This window comes from Argiope bruennichi, chromosome 11 (genome assembly GCF_947563725.1).
Source record: "Argiope bruennichi chromosome 11, qqArgBrue1.1, whole genome shotgun sequence".
Classification (NCBI taxonomy): Eukaryota; Metazoa; Arthropoda; class Arachnida; order Araneae; family Araneidae; genus Argiope; species Argiope bruennichi.
Window position 1 is genome coordinate 90,279,179 of NC_079161.1, and position 18,481 is coordinate 90,297,659.

General features: G+C 34.0%; 1 protein-coding gene across 1 annotated transcript in view; it reads right to left on the reverse strand.

Moving 5' to 3' along the window:
* Positions 1 to 490: 490 nt before the first annotated feature.
* Positions 491 to 18,481, reverse strand: part of LOC129956478 (uncharacterized) — a 70,193-nt gene continuing 52,202 nt past the window's right edge. Inside the window, exon 2 of the mRNA XM_056068379.1 lies at positions 491 to 1,359. Within this exon, the coding sequence (XP_055924354.1) occupies positions 706 to 1,359 (654 nt within the window). The 3' untranslated portion in view covers positions 491 to 705. The remainder of the gene's footprint in view (positions 1,360 to 18,481) is intronic.

Here is an 18,481-nt window from a genome sequence, read left to right on the forward strand (position 1 = left end):
TTCAAACTGAAATTTTTAACTGAAGAATTTTTTGTTTCTGTTTCCCATTTTAGAAAATGAAGCTGTCTGACAGTGGGACAAGCAAATTTCTGTCCCTTTATCGGGAACATGAATGTCTATGGAATGCCGATAGCGATTCATATAAGAACAAAAATTTAAAAAGAAAGGCTCTGGAGACCATGACTGAAGCCATTTCATCTGAAATAGGTCTTCAAGATAGGACTCCTGAGCTAGTAAAGGCTAAGATTAAAAGCCTTCGAGGAACCTATAACATAGAGAGCAGAAATATTAGAGCCTCCAAAAGATCGGAGATTGGCGTTGCAGAAGTTTATGTACCTAATATCAGATGGTTTCATATAATGGACGAGTTCATGAATGTGGTGAAAGAAAAGAGGAATACGACAAACAATTTGGTAAGTAAACTAACATCTTTTATTTATACAATAAGCAAAGTAATATTAAAAAATTAAACATACAAGATATGGCCACATTCTGGTTCCTTAATAACAATAAAACATTTTACAAAATTATTATAATGAATATAGTAAAAAAGGAATATAAATAAATTTTGACAATTTATTACACTTTACCATTTTGCCATCGCACAGCTCTTTCATTACTGAAATATCTGGTAAGATTATTCCTGTACAATTTGGCAAGTTTTGATGATTTGCAGTTTCAACCAAAAATACTCTGAATGTTGAATCATTCAGTTATTTCTGTTCTCCACTGACCAGGAATAATCTCACCTGTTTCAATATTTTCTTCATCCAAAGACCTCCGAGATAGATAAGATGATGCAGATGTTTTGATGAGCCAGTTGTGCAAAGCACAAGATGCTTTCACAATTTTGTCAGTTGTAGATAACTGGCATTCAATTTTTCTTGTGAAGATTCTAAATCTGCTAGTTAAAATAACGAAAGCATTTTCTACAACTCGTCTAGCTCTACTTAGGCGGTAGTTGAATATCTTTTTCTCAGTAGTCAGTGGATGAATTTTGAATGGCTTCATCAAATATGGTTTCAAGGGAAACGCATCATCCCCAATAATGCATCCATCTGTACCAAATAAAGTGTATCGTTCTAATTTTTCGTAGAGCGCACTGTTCTGTAGTACTCCTCCATCGGAAACTATTCCATTGCATCCAACATCAATATACAGAAACGTGTAATCCCAACTAGCTAATGCTAGTAGAATTATACTGTGGAATCCTTTGTAGTTGGAAAATTGTGAGCCACAATTAGGAGGTGCCTGTATCAGGACACGTTTTCCATCAAGTGCCCCATGACAATTTGGGAAATTCCACGCCTTCAAAAAACCTTGCTTAATAGCAGCCCATTCTTCTGTAGTAGAGGGGACCTGTAATAAAATTTTTATACAATGAGAATAATGAAAAATTATTATTCGTGTTCTGAAATATGCTTTTGTGACATCATTCAAAATCGTAATTTGTTATCAATTTTTCAGGAACCTCAGCCAACTTTTGAGGAAGCAGATGCTGAAAGGAATGGTGTGGAGATCATCTCTACATCAACACCAGCGAGTACTCCTCACCTTCCTTCAATGTCGACTCCTCAGTTTGAACGAGGCAGAACCTCATTTGGCAAAAGAAAAAAGAGGAATAGGGACTTGCTTCAAATAACTGGGGATATAAAACAGCTTGCGGACAGACTTAATGTAGATTCAAATGATGAAGTGGATGCTTTTGGCAGATCAATCGCATTACATATTAAAAAACTGAAGCCTGAGTCAGCGATTCAGGCACAATTGGAGATTCAAGGCATTATCAGCAAGTACCGGCTGCATGACATGGCTGCAGAGTGTGCAAAAACACCCATAAGTGCATCAAATGATGTATTAGCTGCAGTCATGCAATGTACAATTTTTGACGACTAATAAATAAATTATAATTTGATTTTTTGTGTTTCATGATTGAATTATTTAATATCTACTTATAGTTGCTATAATATAAAGTAGTTACTAAAAAAATTAGGATCTCTTATGGTTCTATATCAATAGTGAGTGAACAATTTTTTTTTTTTTTTTTTTTTTTCCTTACGATACTTCTCTATTTCTAACACCAGCAACTAATTTCTATTGCTTTAAAATCAAGTATTAAAAAAATTCACTGTAGTGGTGTGTTTTCAATTTTCCTATAATATTTATACCTGTAAATGTTATTAGGCCATAAAAAATTCACATACTGTGGAAGTTTTATGGTCGCAAATTAACTTTTCTCTATACATATTACTATTCAATCACGACAGATTTATTAAAACTCTTTGATACGACTCCTTCAGCACTAATTATTCAAATTATATAAACATAAGTTTTATACCTTTATGAATTCCTTCAAGCTTTCACAAATAGCATCCAAAACTTCTGGAATCGTAGAAACGATAGTGCTCTTAGGCACACGGAAGGGATGACTCAGCGTTTCAGCGTTCTATAACTGCATCCACTGGCTAAAAAGGTCAGCGTTAATTCCAGTTTAATTTTTGCAGATAAACTGTCTCTCATTATTATATTCTGCCGTTAAATTGTATCTGAAATTCGGCATAGCAAATTGTTCAACATCTCCGGAGTTAGTCTTAAAAAAAGCCGGTACTCTTTCGGATCCTCGGCAGCTAACTCTTTTAAAAGATTAGAAGTGCCGAGTTCATCTCTTCTTCTAATCCATTTTTTAACCCAAGTACGTTTTGTGGCGTTCATTTCTCCCTCTACTTCCTCAGATAGAACCGCAAGAAGACGAAGTAGAGTTTTTTTCAAAAAATCTTTCTGATTCTTTGATAAATGCCTTCTTCGGATGCTTCGTTCAGCCATGATGGTATGTCGATAGATAAAAATATTTTCAGACACTAATCACAGAGCTGTGCGTGGAATGAGAGTGAGAGCCAAAAGGCGATACATGAAGAGATTTGCAATGCCCTCTACAAACTTACTAAACCTGTTTGAGGATTGGTCACGTGATCATCCTCTGGTAGGCGTGGTCTTCTATTGCGCTCAATAATAAGCCTCGTCTGAACCCACCTTAATAATCCTACAAATTTAACAATTACTAATGTTAGCTATGTTCCTGAACTAAGATATAATTTATTGTCAATAACATGTTTGATGGATAAGGGTTGTAAAATTAAATCGAATAATAACTGTATGCTGATTTTTGATAAAACTAATAATTTAGTTACTAAAGCATTTAAAAATAACAATAGGTTAGAATTATATTTGGAACCATTATGTAATTCAGAGTGTTACTTTTCTAAGCAATCCACTAGTAATTATGAGATTTGACATTACAGAATGTCATTTAAATCCTCAATATATGCTTAAAATGAAGGGTTATATTGATGTTAATGTTATAAATGATCTTAGATGTATAACTTGTAATATAAGTAAGCTAAACAGAAAAACTCATCCTAATGTTGACGTAAATCAAAGTTCTGAATCATTTCGTGGAGCAAAATATTTCATAATATTGGTGGATGAATTTTCTGACATGTACTTCACTTATTTCTTAAAAAATAAAGTAATATTGGTGGATGAATTTTCTGACATGTACTTCACTTATTTCTTAAAAAATAAAGTGTTTAATATATTTTCGCAATTTAAAGCCAAATATGAAAATCTAACTGATAAAAGAATTAAAAAATTAAGAGCTTACAATGGCTTAGAATTTGTAAATGAGCAACTTGCTAATTCAGGAATATTTCATGAAAAAACTATTCCATACAATAGTGAAAGTAACGGTAAAGCTCAAAGAGTGAACCGTATCCTTTTAGAAACGACTAAATCTTTATTATATAAAAGTGAGTTTCCATTAAAATTTTGGGTCAAAGCCATTAATTGTAGCAACTAAATATCTAATGTAACCCCACGTAAAGGAAAAGAAAATATATTCTTGAAATTTGGACAGGTAGAAAAACAAAATTAAATTATCTTTAAAAAATTTATTTTCATGAATGAGAAATAAATTTGAACTTCCAGGAACTCATGGTATAAAGCTAGGATACGCTAGAGAAAGAAAGGGTTATCGAATTTGACTTTAAAAGACGAAAAATAATAAAAGAGAGATCAGTTAAATTCAATGAATCTTTAAAAGGTAGTACTTATTTGGGGAAAACGTAAGCATAATCTTGGGATATTAATCCACTGCTTGAAACTTCTCCAGCGACATGCGTGATAAATCAAAAAAAAAAAAAAGTGAAATATCTAGTTTAGAAATCCCTGCCGAATCGGCAGGGAGTGTGAAAATGACAATTCCTCACCACAGCGGAACTTCACGTTACACATACTCTATGGGGGATCAAAACGAAACACCAGAAGTTGAGTCAAGTAGTAATAATATCGTAAATCAGATTCCACTCCAATCTAAACAAATGTCAGCTAATGTAGTTCATAACATTCCAAATACATACTTAGAGGCAAGAAATACTACCGAGTGGAAGAACTGGGAAACAGCAATGAAAAATGAATTTGATTCGTTAAGTAAAAACGAAGTTTGGGAAATAGTAAACAAGCTTGCAAAAACGAAATTAATAAAAAGCAAATGGGCAAATTTAAAATTAATCAAATAAAAAATAAAGATTATTCCGAGTCCTATTCACCCATTGTAAACATTGAATCTTTCAGAATGTTAATTGCTGTTATGACTTTATCAACAGTTTTAATGAACACACAATTGTCAGAAACCAGTTGCATCAATCCAAATTTTTCTAATTTACCTTTTATAGTCATACCAGTTTCTACCAGATTGTGATAAGCTATAAGAACTCTTTCACAACTTACAAACTTTTTCATCACCAGATGGAGGTGACATGTATTTTCAATATCAATATATAAAAATGCAATTTTAACATCAAAGAACTTAAAAAATAAATTTAATTTAGATGCAAGAGCAATTGTTGCCACTCCTAAGTTTTATATTTCCTGTTTATTTTAATTTAGAGTTTGCGTTGCATCTTATTCCAATCTGGAATCTGGCAATTCGGTTTTGATATAAGTAGAATATGTTCTTTGCTTTGAGGGAAGAATTTTTACGTTACGTTATTTCATCTCTTTGGTGTACGGATCATTTGATTAATTTAAGTCTACTTCATTTGTAAATGCGCTCATCAAATTCTATCATTGTGTAAATAGCCCCATGAAAACAAAACCGGTAAATTTTTAGGTATAGAAATTGTTAAACAAGAAAATGGTATTAGTTTAGGTCAGTCTAAATATATTGAATTATTATTGATGAAACATAATCTAGAAAAATTTTAAAGTGTTAAAACTCCAATTGTAAAAGAGAAGATAAGAGTTTCCTTTCCACAAATGAACTGATTGACATCACGATGTATCAAGAATTGGTGAACTTTTATATTTAGCTAATAGAACGTGGCCTGATTTATCATTTGTAACAACATATTTATCACAATTTAATCATAAACCAGAAAAAAGGCACTACAATTTGGATAAAAGAGTATTAAGATATTTAATGGGTTCAAAAGATCAAAAAATATTTTATGACAGTACATTTGGTTTTCTTAATGCAAGTTCTAATGCTAGTTGGGTGAATGCTGAAAATGGCAAATCATTCTCTGGTGGTGTAATTTTATTAGATAATTCATTAATTTCATGGAAATGTCATAAACTAAAAAGTGTTAGTCTGTCAACATGTAAAGAGGAGTTATTTGCTATTTCTGAAATATGTAAAGATATTATTTGCACTGTAAATTTATTAACCGAGTTAAACTGTAAACAATTTATAAATGATACTGTAACCTTAAACTCAAATAATAAAGCAGCAATTCAGTGGATTAAGCACACCATATCTTCAAACATATCAAGACACGTGAACTTACGTTTTCATTTTGTGAAAGATTTGTTGGATTGATTGTTTGGGGTTTTATGGCGCAAGAGCCATAATGTTGACCATACTGCGCCAAACAATGGGTAAAATTATATCATTTAAAAAGATTTGTTGGAAGACAATGTAATTAAATTAGAATATATTCAAACAGAATGGTTTGTACAGATTGCAGATTTTCTTACAAAAGCTGTAAGTGAAGAAAAGTTAAAATATTCTGTGAAAAATATTTCTTAATTTTCATATGTACATGTAATTTTTGTACTGTCGTGTGAACTGAAGAATTTTTACGTGTGTTATTATAAATGCTTGAAAAATATCACTTGTAGGAGGGGTGTGTTGGGATGAAGCGAGTGAACTATTTTTCCTCGCGTAAGAACATCTGTTTGGTTATGCTGCTGGCTTCGTTCTTGCGCATTCCTCCCGCGAACTGTTTAACGTGCTGTGAGCGTAATCGTCAATACCTGTGTTCTTTCCCTTTCGTTTCATTTCTATGTCTAATAAATGGGCTGTCTTCAAGAACATGCCGAGATTTATTCAAAATTAACAACAGACTGAAACTGATGTTAAACAAATGATTTCAATTATGATTGAGTTATTAGTTTTAAAATTCCCTCATTAAAAAAATTTCTAGTGATTTTATTAAGCAGCCGGTGGACTTAGAAATTGTCGAAAATTGACTAATGTGGATTTTTTTTATATATATTAAAATTTTACTCATATTACTGAATCTAATACAAAAATCCGCATGTTTCGAAGTTAGGTTATTAAAAAGTTACAAGCATTTAAAAAAATTAAAGGGATGGTGGATTTGGTGGATTTTTAGTTTCGGTTCTTAAATACTTTTCCTTTCGAATTCCTCGCAGTTGTCTACTTGCTTGGGACTAAAGGATTTCAAGCAACCTGTCTGAGGCAAGTGCAATGCAAATACCGATCTATAATAGATCGGATCTTGGTTTATTATGTGCGAAAGCACATTTAAATTAGCTGTTCCTAAACCCATTACAGAATCTGTGACGAAATATAACTACGTTGTTTCCCATTTGCCGCCTGAGGTCGTGTCAGTTGTGCGGGATATTTTAATGACACCTGATATCGAATATCCGTACCCTCATTTAAAAACAGAACTCGCAAATAAATCTATAGAAATAAAGTAAGTGGCAGGAAACCTTCCGAATTATTGATGTCCCAGAAAAATTCATGCTAGAATTGTTTTTACAGCGTCTACCAACATCAGTGCACACAATCTTAGGTGCCGTGACAGACTTAACGTTAGATAAAGCAGCTTTCATTTTTGATAAGTCCTGCTTCGAAATAACGGTACGAGTGTATGCAGATCAGTGGACACAGGCGTCTACATTATTGAACTATTTCTCTTCCCTTTACACGAGACACATGACAGAATTCCCAGGGGAAAACGAAAACCCAGATCCTAAACAAGTGGAAGGCCTTGCGTCATCTGCGGCTTCGGTCGCAGCGAGCAAGTCCAGTGACTCCTCGTGCGGAAACGGTAAGAATCGAGAGTACTCTCGAGCTAGAACCGACCACTAGAGAGTGTAAGCATGAAGCGGCGCAAGAGCTGAAAGAGAGCTGGAGATATGTCGTTAAAACGACAGAAAGATTGATCAAGAGTATTGAGATGTCAGGGCCAAAAACCCAAAAATGCAAGTCTAACCGAAAGGGAGGTAAGCAACGAGTGGGTAAGCCGTCCTACTGTCAGAAGCGTAAAAGCCGTTTTGCCAAAGTGCAAAAATTGTGGGACATTGCTCGTGACAAACTCACAACCACGATCATCGACGACGCCAATACCCGGATAACGCCGGACCTCAAGACAGCTGAAAAACATTTTAAGGCACTCTTTGAAACGCGCAATGGCTTCTGCGGCCAGCTTGAATGAGCAGGGAGAAGCAAATGCACCCTTCCGCCTGAATTTACACCTGATGAGAAAAAGCGCGTCATCACAAGATGTCGCCTCCGTGCAGCGAGTGGGCCGGATTGCCTAAATCCCGTGACCCTCAAGCTGGGTTCTTAAACGGGTCGTGGAGCGTGAGCTGATTTTTCAACTAAAAACCGCGATACCGTATGAAACGTTTGTTTATCAGTAGATATTCTTTGAATGATAAAAAATGAATCAAAATGTTTTTCACGAGATTGCGTTACAAAATGATGCCCACTGAAACACTCACAAATGTTCAGGTAGCTTAATCAGAAAATAGTTCAGATGAAGGGGATGTCCAAAGAATATGGAGAAAACGAAACTCTTCTACCACCGTAACTCTATTTTCCCTGAATTTTGGATTTGTTACTTCTCTTTTTGATAGTTTGTCTTCACCAGTGGATTTCTTCCTAAAATTTTTCGACAACGATATTATTTGAAAATATTATTTTCCAATCAAATCTGTACAGTACTCAAAAAGGTAAAAATATTTCCCCATCACAAGAGATGAACTGTATGGATTTTAAGGACTGGAATTCTTTTTTAGTTATCATAGACTGCCTAAAATTTGCCATTATTGGGCAAATGACACGGATTTTTCGGTGGGAATTGTTCCTCAAACCATATCCCGCAATAGATTTTTTCAAATACTGGCTAATGTTAATGTGAATGACAATTCTAAAATCCCTCAAAATAACCAGGATAAATTATATAAACTCAGACCTCTGATAATAAGTTTGAATGGTAATTTTCAGTCCCTTCATTTGCTAACACAATATCAGTCAGTTGATGAGTATGGTTCGTTTCAAAGGACGATCCGCATTGAAACAATATAATCCAATGAAACCAATAAAAAGAGGATACAAGTTATGGTGTAGAGCAGATATGTCTGGCTATATTCATCAGTTTGACGTATATCAAGGAAAAGTAAAAAGCGCCGAAAAAAACAAGTTGAGAAATGACTTTGGACTGGGTGAAAATGTAAAAAATTTCACACAAAGTTTGGTAGGAAATAACCACATCATCACAATGGACAATTATTATTCAATACTCGAGCTTTATTAATATTTAAAATCGCAGCATATTTATGCAATTAGATCAGATCGACGCATATTTCCCAAACCTTGCTGGAGATAGAGATTTACAGCGTGGAGACTTTGATCGCCAAAAAACAGATCAAGGAATTTCCTACTTCAAGTGGAAACATAATAGGTGCATACATAAATTATCTAAGAACCACGGAAATGAAACTTGTACAGTTAAAAAAGAACACAGAAGGATGGAACTAAATTAGATGTACCCACACTTACTATTGTAAAATAATACAATGAACAAATGGGAGGTGTTGATAAAGCTGATATGCTACGTTCCTTATATGATAGAGTTGGTTGGTTGGTAGTTGAGGTTTTTTGGCGCAAAAGCCAGATTTGGCCATACTGCGCCAAGCATATGAACTTGAAATTAAAATGTAATATAATTTTAAAGTTTCAGCAATTGAATAAAAACATGGATATAAAAGTTTTAAAACCTAATTAGCACAAAAGTAAAAACAGAATCCCAGCGAATAAAATTGCACAATCAAACACGAAGAAATGTTTAAAACAAGAGTTAATTTTACCCTAGAATTAAAATGCAAATACTAAAATTTTCAAAGGCAAAGAAATTTATATTCCGAACATTACTAAATAATTTGCTAGAATAAATGGAAAGAACGAAGTAGGCATTAACAAGCAAACAATTATACATTTTTGTACTTCGTTGGAATAATATATTTAAGCTTTTGTTTTGTTGCTTTAGGAGGAGGTGGAGAGGTTGTACTAACATCTGAAGATGTCTCCTCTAACTCCTCACTAATGTTGTATTCCAGAATGTCCTCCGGAGCACTCGAAGTACTCACTTCCTCATCCGTTGCCAAAACTTCCGCTTTCTTGTTGTTGTTGCAACTTTCTTAGATGCAGGATAGTTATGAACATGAGAGGTATCTTCATCAGTAACTATGATTTTTTTTTTTTTTTTTGGAGAATTCGAGGAAGAGTTGGCCTCTTTTGAAATGGTGTTTGAATATTGTTTGGGTGAAGTTTTCCAAAACAGAACTGTGATTATTATCTGAATTTAGCTTGGATGCTGCTGCACTACGTACAGTTTTATAAGATTTCGAGGTTTTGCCCACATTTTTGGACAAATAATTCGTATTAATGTTAGAATCTTTTTTCAGTTTTTTCCTATTTTGAACAGTCTTGTAATTAGAGAAGTCTGGTGGATCAGCAATACAATCTGGAACTACAGATTTAGATAAACTTAGTTTTTTAGCAGTATTATTTGAAGGCAAATTTATAAAGGCTTCAGCAGATTTAGGGCAAGTTTCAGAAGGTATATATGATGCTTGGAATACGACAGAAACAGAAGGCAAGACCACATGGTCCATTTGAGCACTTTTTGTTTGAACTGTTTTTTGCACGGCGCTTGCACAGCTTATTTCAAATGCCGGTAAACGGGCTTTGAAATTTCGCTTTGCTTCTGCGTACGTTATTTGTATCATAACTTTTTCTGAAATGACTTCCTTTTCAAATTTCCAAGTGGGGCATGCACGAGAAAAGAAAGCATGAGAACCTTTGCAATTTTTGCACTTTTCAACCGCAGTACAAGCAGAACTATCATGGCCTGCTTCCGCACAACGGGCGCAAGTAAGTGCCCCGCGGCAGGAAGCTTTCAAATGACCGAAACGTTGGCATTTTAAACACCGTAAGGGATTCGGAATATAATGCCGGACAGCCAATTACATGTAACCCGCTTTTATAGAATCTGGTATTCTGGTGGCATGAAATGTGAGCACTAAATATATAGTGTCCAGAAGTTGTCCATCCTTTCGTATAGTAAATACGTCAGACATTAGTCACTCCTTGACTTCTAAGCTTTTGTGTAATTTCCTCAATTGGTGTGTGAAACAATTCACCACACGAAATAACTCCCTTGGAAAAGTTAAGAGTATTATGTGCACTGACAGTAACGGGAATAGAACCAAGATTATTTAATTTCAATATAGTCCGGGCTTGCTTTCGAGTATTGACCTCAACAAGCAAGTCACCAGAACGAAGTTTCCGTACTGAGGGAACTTCCCCAAGATATTCAGAGACAGCCTTTTCTGCCAAAAATGGAGAGACTGTATGGAAAGCCCCGTTAGCTGAAGATTTTTGTTTGACAATGAAAACAAGCCAAAATGTTCTTTTAAAATTTTTTCTACACATAGATGCTCATTGAAGGGAGATTTCTTTGGTTTATCCATACACAAGATAAGAGTAATTCGGGTCCTGACAGCACCACCCACCACGGAGTCCAACAAGGGATGGCAGCCACCGGCTCTAGACGTCTAGCCTCGGCACTTAACATAGTGCTAATCGGTTACCTATACGCTCGGAGTTACCCCCGGGGACAGTGACCACCCTTAACGCCAAGCCCAAGGAGTAACCCCTTCGCTTGATCCCTAGCAGACTAGCCACTCAGGTGACTAGCTACCAGCCGATTGATACACCGGGAACCACAGTGCACCACCCGTCTTTCTAATGGGTCGCCACGCACGGCCAACACGTGGGGTTTTGGCTGTCCATGAGAAGCAAGAAGCAAACAGAGCGGCGACAGCTTCTCATGCAGAGCTCCCTCGCTTGCCGTCGAGGGAAGGAAGAACGACAGCAGAAGGCGAAAAGAAGAGTGAACTGAAAGGGAATAAAGATGCCTGGGAACCTCGGGATTGGGACACCCGTACTCGCCTATAGTAGGTGAGCCCCTGAGGGGTATATGATAGAGACAGAATATCCAAGAAGTGTAGCACCGCTTATTTTACGCAATGCTAGAAATGGCTATAATGAACTCTAACGTTGCCTATGAAGAGTTAAATAAAATATCTGTACTCGAATATAAAAAGAGAGTGACTCAGTGTTTGATCACACTATCGAGATCAGAGCCAAAGAATGCAGGAAAGCCAAAATCAATTGAAAATCTGCAAAATGTCTCACCACATCTTGGAAGCAGTAAGCAGAGGGGAAAAAACTTTTCCGTTTCGAAAGAAATTCGTCTACAAAACAGAGGATGTCATTGGCCAACATTTGCGAGTTCTCACGCTCGGTGAGAAGTTTGCTCCAAAAATGGTATTCAAAGCAAGCCACATTCTAAATTTAGTACGTGTGACGTATTTTTGTGTTGTAATGAAAAAAAAATTTTTTCTATCAATATCATGAGTAAAGAATAACATGTGAATAAGAATAAAAATAAATTATTTTCAAAAAAAATTTTAAGTCCTAATATTTTTTTGCCACTTGGGTACCGAAGGTACTTTAAAGTACCGTCTCATTTAATAGCTATTAATTACTATGATAACGTAATAATCATTATTTTTATTGGTTATATCTTGCTCCTAAGTAATCAAGAAAAAAAAAATAATCTGAAGTAAATTTTTTATGTAATTGATAATGCGGTAAACAAAGGGTTAAGATACGTGGACCATTTAAATATACATTTCCGCTAATTAATAGCACAATAAGAGAATTTAATAGTTGATAAATTTCTTACTATTTGAAATTAAATCTGTTCAAAGCTTTCAAATTTCTGGTAATCAAATAAATAATTCATATACACACGAGATAATTTAACAAGCCTGATATAGTTATAAAAATACATCTTATATTTAAAAATCTAGTATTCACTTTATATGAAAACTTTATCTTTTCATAAATAAATATAATTGGAAGATCTTGACTATAAAACAAACATGCTAAGATTTTTTTTTTCGTTGTTGTTGTTTCTTTACAGAATGAAAATACGCAATTTAAAAACTGATAAATCAATAAAATTAATGATTTTTTTTTAATTTTAAGATAATTTACGTTAAAGATAATGTTATTTTTTTGTGTTAATATTTTTAGTTGCACTGAATTGCACATTTCTTTCTCCCAAATATATTTGTATTAAATTTAGTGTCTTTACATACAATGGTCTATGTTTTAAATAGACTGATAGACGCATATATATACATTCAATTTTATTCTTGGAAGAATAAAAGTGAATGGATAGTGGGAATTAAAATTTTTAGACTCAAGTCTGAATATTCTACACTTTAATTTTTGAATAATTTTAAGCGAAAAATTTGAAGATACCTGTCAAATTTAAAGCATATGCTTCCGTGTTAAAAATCCATTCCCCCCACTTCTTTGTGTGTATGTGTTATGTGGAAGTTTGTTATTCAAGTTCCTACAACAGTTTTTATTTTATTTTATGAATTAAAATTGAAATTTGAGATATGGATCATTACAACTGAAAATGGATAATAAAACGGAAGAAAGCATTTTTTATTATTTTTTTAAACTTATCCAACATTTACTATTTATTTGATTTTTATAACATTGCAATGCATTGAATATTATTTTAAAATATTCTCAGTGTGGTTACAAATTTAGGTAGTTTTGAAACGCTGTATTCTCTTGAATTTCCATTGATGCTGTAAATTTTGAAAGTAGAATGCATACGAAGCATATAAAAAATACTTATAACTATTAAATGCATATGCAGGTAAGTTAACATACTATCTAATTGGATGAAGAATTATTTTTATGACGAGTCTGATTAAATGACAAATCTTAACAAAGAGTGATTAGTCAAAAAAGCAACAAAGAAAAATACTCTTCAAATTAAAAAAGAAATTGAATAAATCTGGGGGAGAAGAAAGAATAGTCTGCAAAATTGGGAAATACTGGGAAAAAGTTGCAGTGAAAATTAAAAACTTAAAGCTTATTTTGTTGAAATGTTTTTTTTTTCTCATAAATTCATTTTTTAAACAGATAATTAAAATTCGATCTAAAATTTATCGCATATTTCAATCCTAATACTGCTTAGATAGTGAACCTGTATATCGATGTAATGATAATTCGTTTGTAAGCAGTGTAGTTTTGAAATATTAGAGAAAACTTTCCTCATATTACAGCATCTTGTTCCAGCAAGTAAGGGAACAGCAGTACTTTTGAAAGTTAGACTGGGTGGAAATGGTTTCATTATATTGCGTAGGGTGCCGGGAACTCAAACATTGGAGAAGCTTGAGTTACATACACTATTTCGTTTTTTAAGTTTATTTTCCTTCTTTTACAATTCTTTCATGTATGTTATACTTAAAACTTTATCTTTTTACTGTTCTACACTCTTGCTATTGGTCAGTGCAAACGCAGCTTTTCTCATTTTTTCCGATAGCAAAATATTTCAGTCAACAGTTGTTTTGCCGGTTCCAGTTAAGACTAGCAATTTCTTCCATTTAAAAAAAAATTGAGTGCTATTAATTATTTATTATTTGATCGATATTCAAATGGAGGTATTGGATCTTATATACTTCAAAGAATAAGGATTCTGCTTTATTCGATGGTTATCAGTACCGATTACATCAAATTAACAAAAAATATTAGTAGTTGGTTGTGCATAAAAGAAAGATCGTCAACTTGTCGAGGCACTCTGAAATCAAAAGATGGAAAAGTTTTGCATGTTTCTACTCATAACTGAAAACCAGATATAGCAGCGAAAGAAATAGCAAAGAAATTATGCACAGTCAAAAAACGAATTCGGGGGGAAAGAAGTTCTATTTCGAAAATTTACATGCAAAAAATGAGTCCTTTGTTTAATCGAGGTCACGATTAAACAGGAACTATACCAACACTGTCTGCAATTAGGAGGCAACTGAATTGCATGAGGCAAAAAGAAGAGTTGGTTGGTTTATTCGGGTTTAATGGCGCAAGAGCCAAAGGTAGGCTATACTCCGCCAATCGTATGGTTTGAGATGATACCACGTGAGAAATTTAAAATTACATTAAAGATCAGGTCAGCAAAACATGAGAGACAAGTTAAGCAAAACAAGTTTCAATCTATATAAAATGATAAAATCCAATAGCTTTTAAAAACTTAAAAATATACAGATGGGGAGGTTCACTCACTAATTCTCGTATGTTAAGTGAAGTTGAGTTAAAATATTTAATGCGATGAGAATTAAATTTGGGCACTCAGCTAGGATATGCGCAACTGTAAAATCAACATTACATGATAGGCATCTGGGCGCTCTTTCACCAAATAATAGATATTTGTGAGTAAAACGAGTATGACCAATGCGAAGTCGTGTCAGTTTCACGTCGGCTGTTCTTATGGAAACAATGGGTCACAAATGAATATGCGGTTTAATGAAATGTAGCTTATTATGTGTCTCCAGATCCCAAGACTCCTGCCAGAGGCAAAAAGAAGAGAGAGCAGAACTAGAACCAAAAAATTCACAATTCACAAAAGACATTATTTTGGATGATGATATCATCATGGACGATGAGTCCAGTTTTTTGCCGATATCAATTCAGGCAACAGAATTTTAATTTTTGCCACTCAAGAAGAAGAAATACGCTGAAAAATAGTAACAATTTCTTCATGGATGGTACCTTCAAAAGTTGTTGCATGCAATTTTACCAGGTTTACATCACTCATGCAATTTTGACAAGAAGTAATCAGGAAGATCGAACAATTGTACCAATAGTTTTTTCTCTGCTTTCCAGAAAGAATAGTGAAATTTATTTAAAACATTTTATTGTTTTAAAATATACAGGATTGAATCCTCATTCCATTACTATGGATTAGGAAACGGCTGTTATAAAAGAACTAGAAAGGTTTTTTCCCGTCAAATAAAATATCTGGATGTAACTTTCATTTCAACCAGTGTTTATGGAGACAAATTCAGAGTCTTGGACTAATTCAAGAATATAAAGAAAATAACGAGATTCGCCTTCATGTGCGCATGTGCATCACATCCAACAAAAGATGATGCTGAAGACGGTTGGCTAAGCATTCGAGAAACATCTCCATTGCAACAATTTTATGATTATTTTGTTAAAGAATGGTTGGACAACTCAGTAATACCTATAAGTATGTAGAATTGCTATAAGCAGCAATATCGAACAAATAATGCAATTGAACGTTAGCACAATAAGTTTCAGACTATCCTCAATAAACCACATCCAAAGTTTAAAATTCTTGTTTTGGCTTTAAAAGACGATTGCGTAAATAATAAGCTCGTTGAAGCTTTTCTGAAAATTGGAAAATGTCATGCAGCTTTTGAAGTTTTCTCCATGACGATTGGAATACATGCAATGAAAAAAAGAAAAGATTTTCAAAATATTTGTACCAGCTGTACGAAGAAAGAGACTTATAAGGATGACATTATGGAAGTTTCTCGAAAGATTATTCGTAAAAAGCATCGGGAATTATCATCATCTGATGAAATGTTGATGACTCGACTGACATCACAGTCTCATATGATGGGACATGGCAAAAGCAGGGACATCGTTATAGATATTTTAACGGGACTCATCATTGATTACGAAATAGTTTCAAGATATTGTCCAGAATGTATTACCTCTAAAGGTCGTGAATTTTCCATATGGTACAAAACACATAAATCTGAATACAGTAAAAACTATACAAGATCTTCAAATCTAATGGTGATCGAAGCTGCCGAAATTTTGTGGCGAGTATGTCGAGTTTATTAGCACAAGGGCCATGTGAGGTCATACTGGGCCAATAAGGTTTAATTTAAGAGCAGATTAATATGAACCCATTCAGTTAATTATAAATAAATACCATCCGAGATAAAATACAAAAATTATAAGAGATATATAGCCCACTTCACGATTGTTGGCGTTAGTCTTCGGACAAGTCCACTTTAAAACCGGTTGGAAACAAGAGGAGGCAAGGTTGCTATAATCATGAGTATAATCAGACGAAATTGGATATGTCACCAAACAAACTGCTGGAAAACGCATGATTGTTGTTCATGCAGGAAACCAGTATGGTTTTATAGAAGGAGCAAGCTTAGTTTTTCAGTCTGTATCAGCCAAGGAAGACTACCATGGCCAAATGAACTATGATAACTTTTCCAAGTAGCTACAAGAAGAACTTCTTTCTAAGATTCCTCCATATTGTGCGATTTGCATGGACAACTCTTCTTATCACGCAAAAGTGTTAAATTCTGTACCTTAACAATACACCACAAGGTAAAAGTTATCAGAATGGTTAGAAGAACATAATATTCCATTTGATATTAAGGTTTGCTGAAGGTTTGATTGTCCTCATGATATAGACATTCGCAAAATGACTGATCCTGCTACACTTTTTCTGAACAAGTTTCTGATCTGTTTATTTTGAACAAGCAAAAGATTAATACTGTAGGTGAGTGCGTTTGCACAGATGAAGTACTCGTTGCTTTCAGAAGCAGATCACGTTATAAATGTTAGACCAATGAAGCCTCTTAAATAAGTCTTAAACTCATGTGCTTAATAGATACTCGGAATAATTATGCATATAATGTTTATTCATATTCTGGCAAAGATTCGGATAGTATTAGTTTAAAAGAAAAAAAAATTAAATACAATAAACCAAAAAACGCATTTTTAAAGTTGAATAAAACTATCTACAAATCGAATAGAAATATAACAGCTGACAACTGGTTTGCTGTAATTGAGCTTATTTCCGAATTAAAAATAAAGAATTGACATATGTTGGTCCTTGCACAAAAAAATACGAATTATCCCTAATGAGTTAGTTGGTACCAATTAAATTAAGGGAAGTAATTTCCACAATATATGGATTTACAAAAGATATTACTATAATAGGATACGAGTAAGGATCAGCCATGGGTCTCACATCCACAGGCGATATCCGGCCAAATTTTGAATCCAAGGTCACCCCTGAAAAGCATTGACCAGAGAAAAAAGAGAGGGACGGGGTGTGAAGAAGCAAGGTAAGAAAAGTAGGAGACGCCATGTCCAGTAGTGTTTGTTGATGGATTAGAAATGATTCTTGAGCCACCAAAGCTGTATATTCCCCAAATGTTAACCCTTGTATATAATATAATTTAACTGTAATTAAATATATAGCCTAGAATCTGACGCTTGGTCTTTCTTTATGCCGACAGACAATTGGCTACATCTACACTATATGATCTGACAGACTAATTAACAGAACGGACAACCCGGGCCGTAGTGAAACTCGTTGTAGCTGGGCGGGGAAACCTTGCATGTGATAAAAAAAGAGGGGGCGGAATCTGTAATTCTTATTCCATCCATGTATCATTCTAAAGAAATTGATCCAGAAACTCAAAAATCAGCTATTATCTTTTTATTATCGAACCAAACGGGAAGTTGATTTAATAGATGAAGAGCGTTCCGTATATTCATGCAACAAATGAGCAAGAGATGGCCTATGGCTATTTTTTTAAATTATTGGATATGAGTACTGTAAATTTATATATTTTATACAAATGTTCTCCTGTAAACTATGTATTACTAATATATGAATAGATTGGAGTTTTAAAAAACCTTAGCAAAAGAATTAATACTCCTAAAATAAGACGAAGAGTGGAAAATCCAAGAATTGATCAAGAATTCCACCTTACAATGAAGCGGATTTTAGGAAGTGATGCAGATGTCCAGGAGCACTTGACCATCCCGGATAAAACAAAGTTGGCGCTGAGAAAAAATACAATTTGTGTCTAAGAAGAGAAAAGAGGAAAACTTCATATTTATGCACACTTTGTAATGAACCTGCATGTTTAGAATGCACTCGAGAACTGTGCAACGAATATTCATAAGTTACTGCATAGAAATGATTCCATAAAACAGGTCAATTTTACCCAT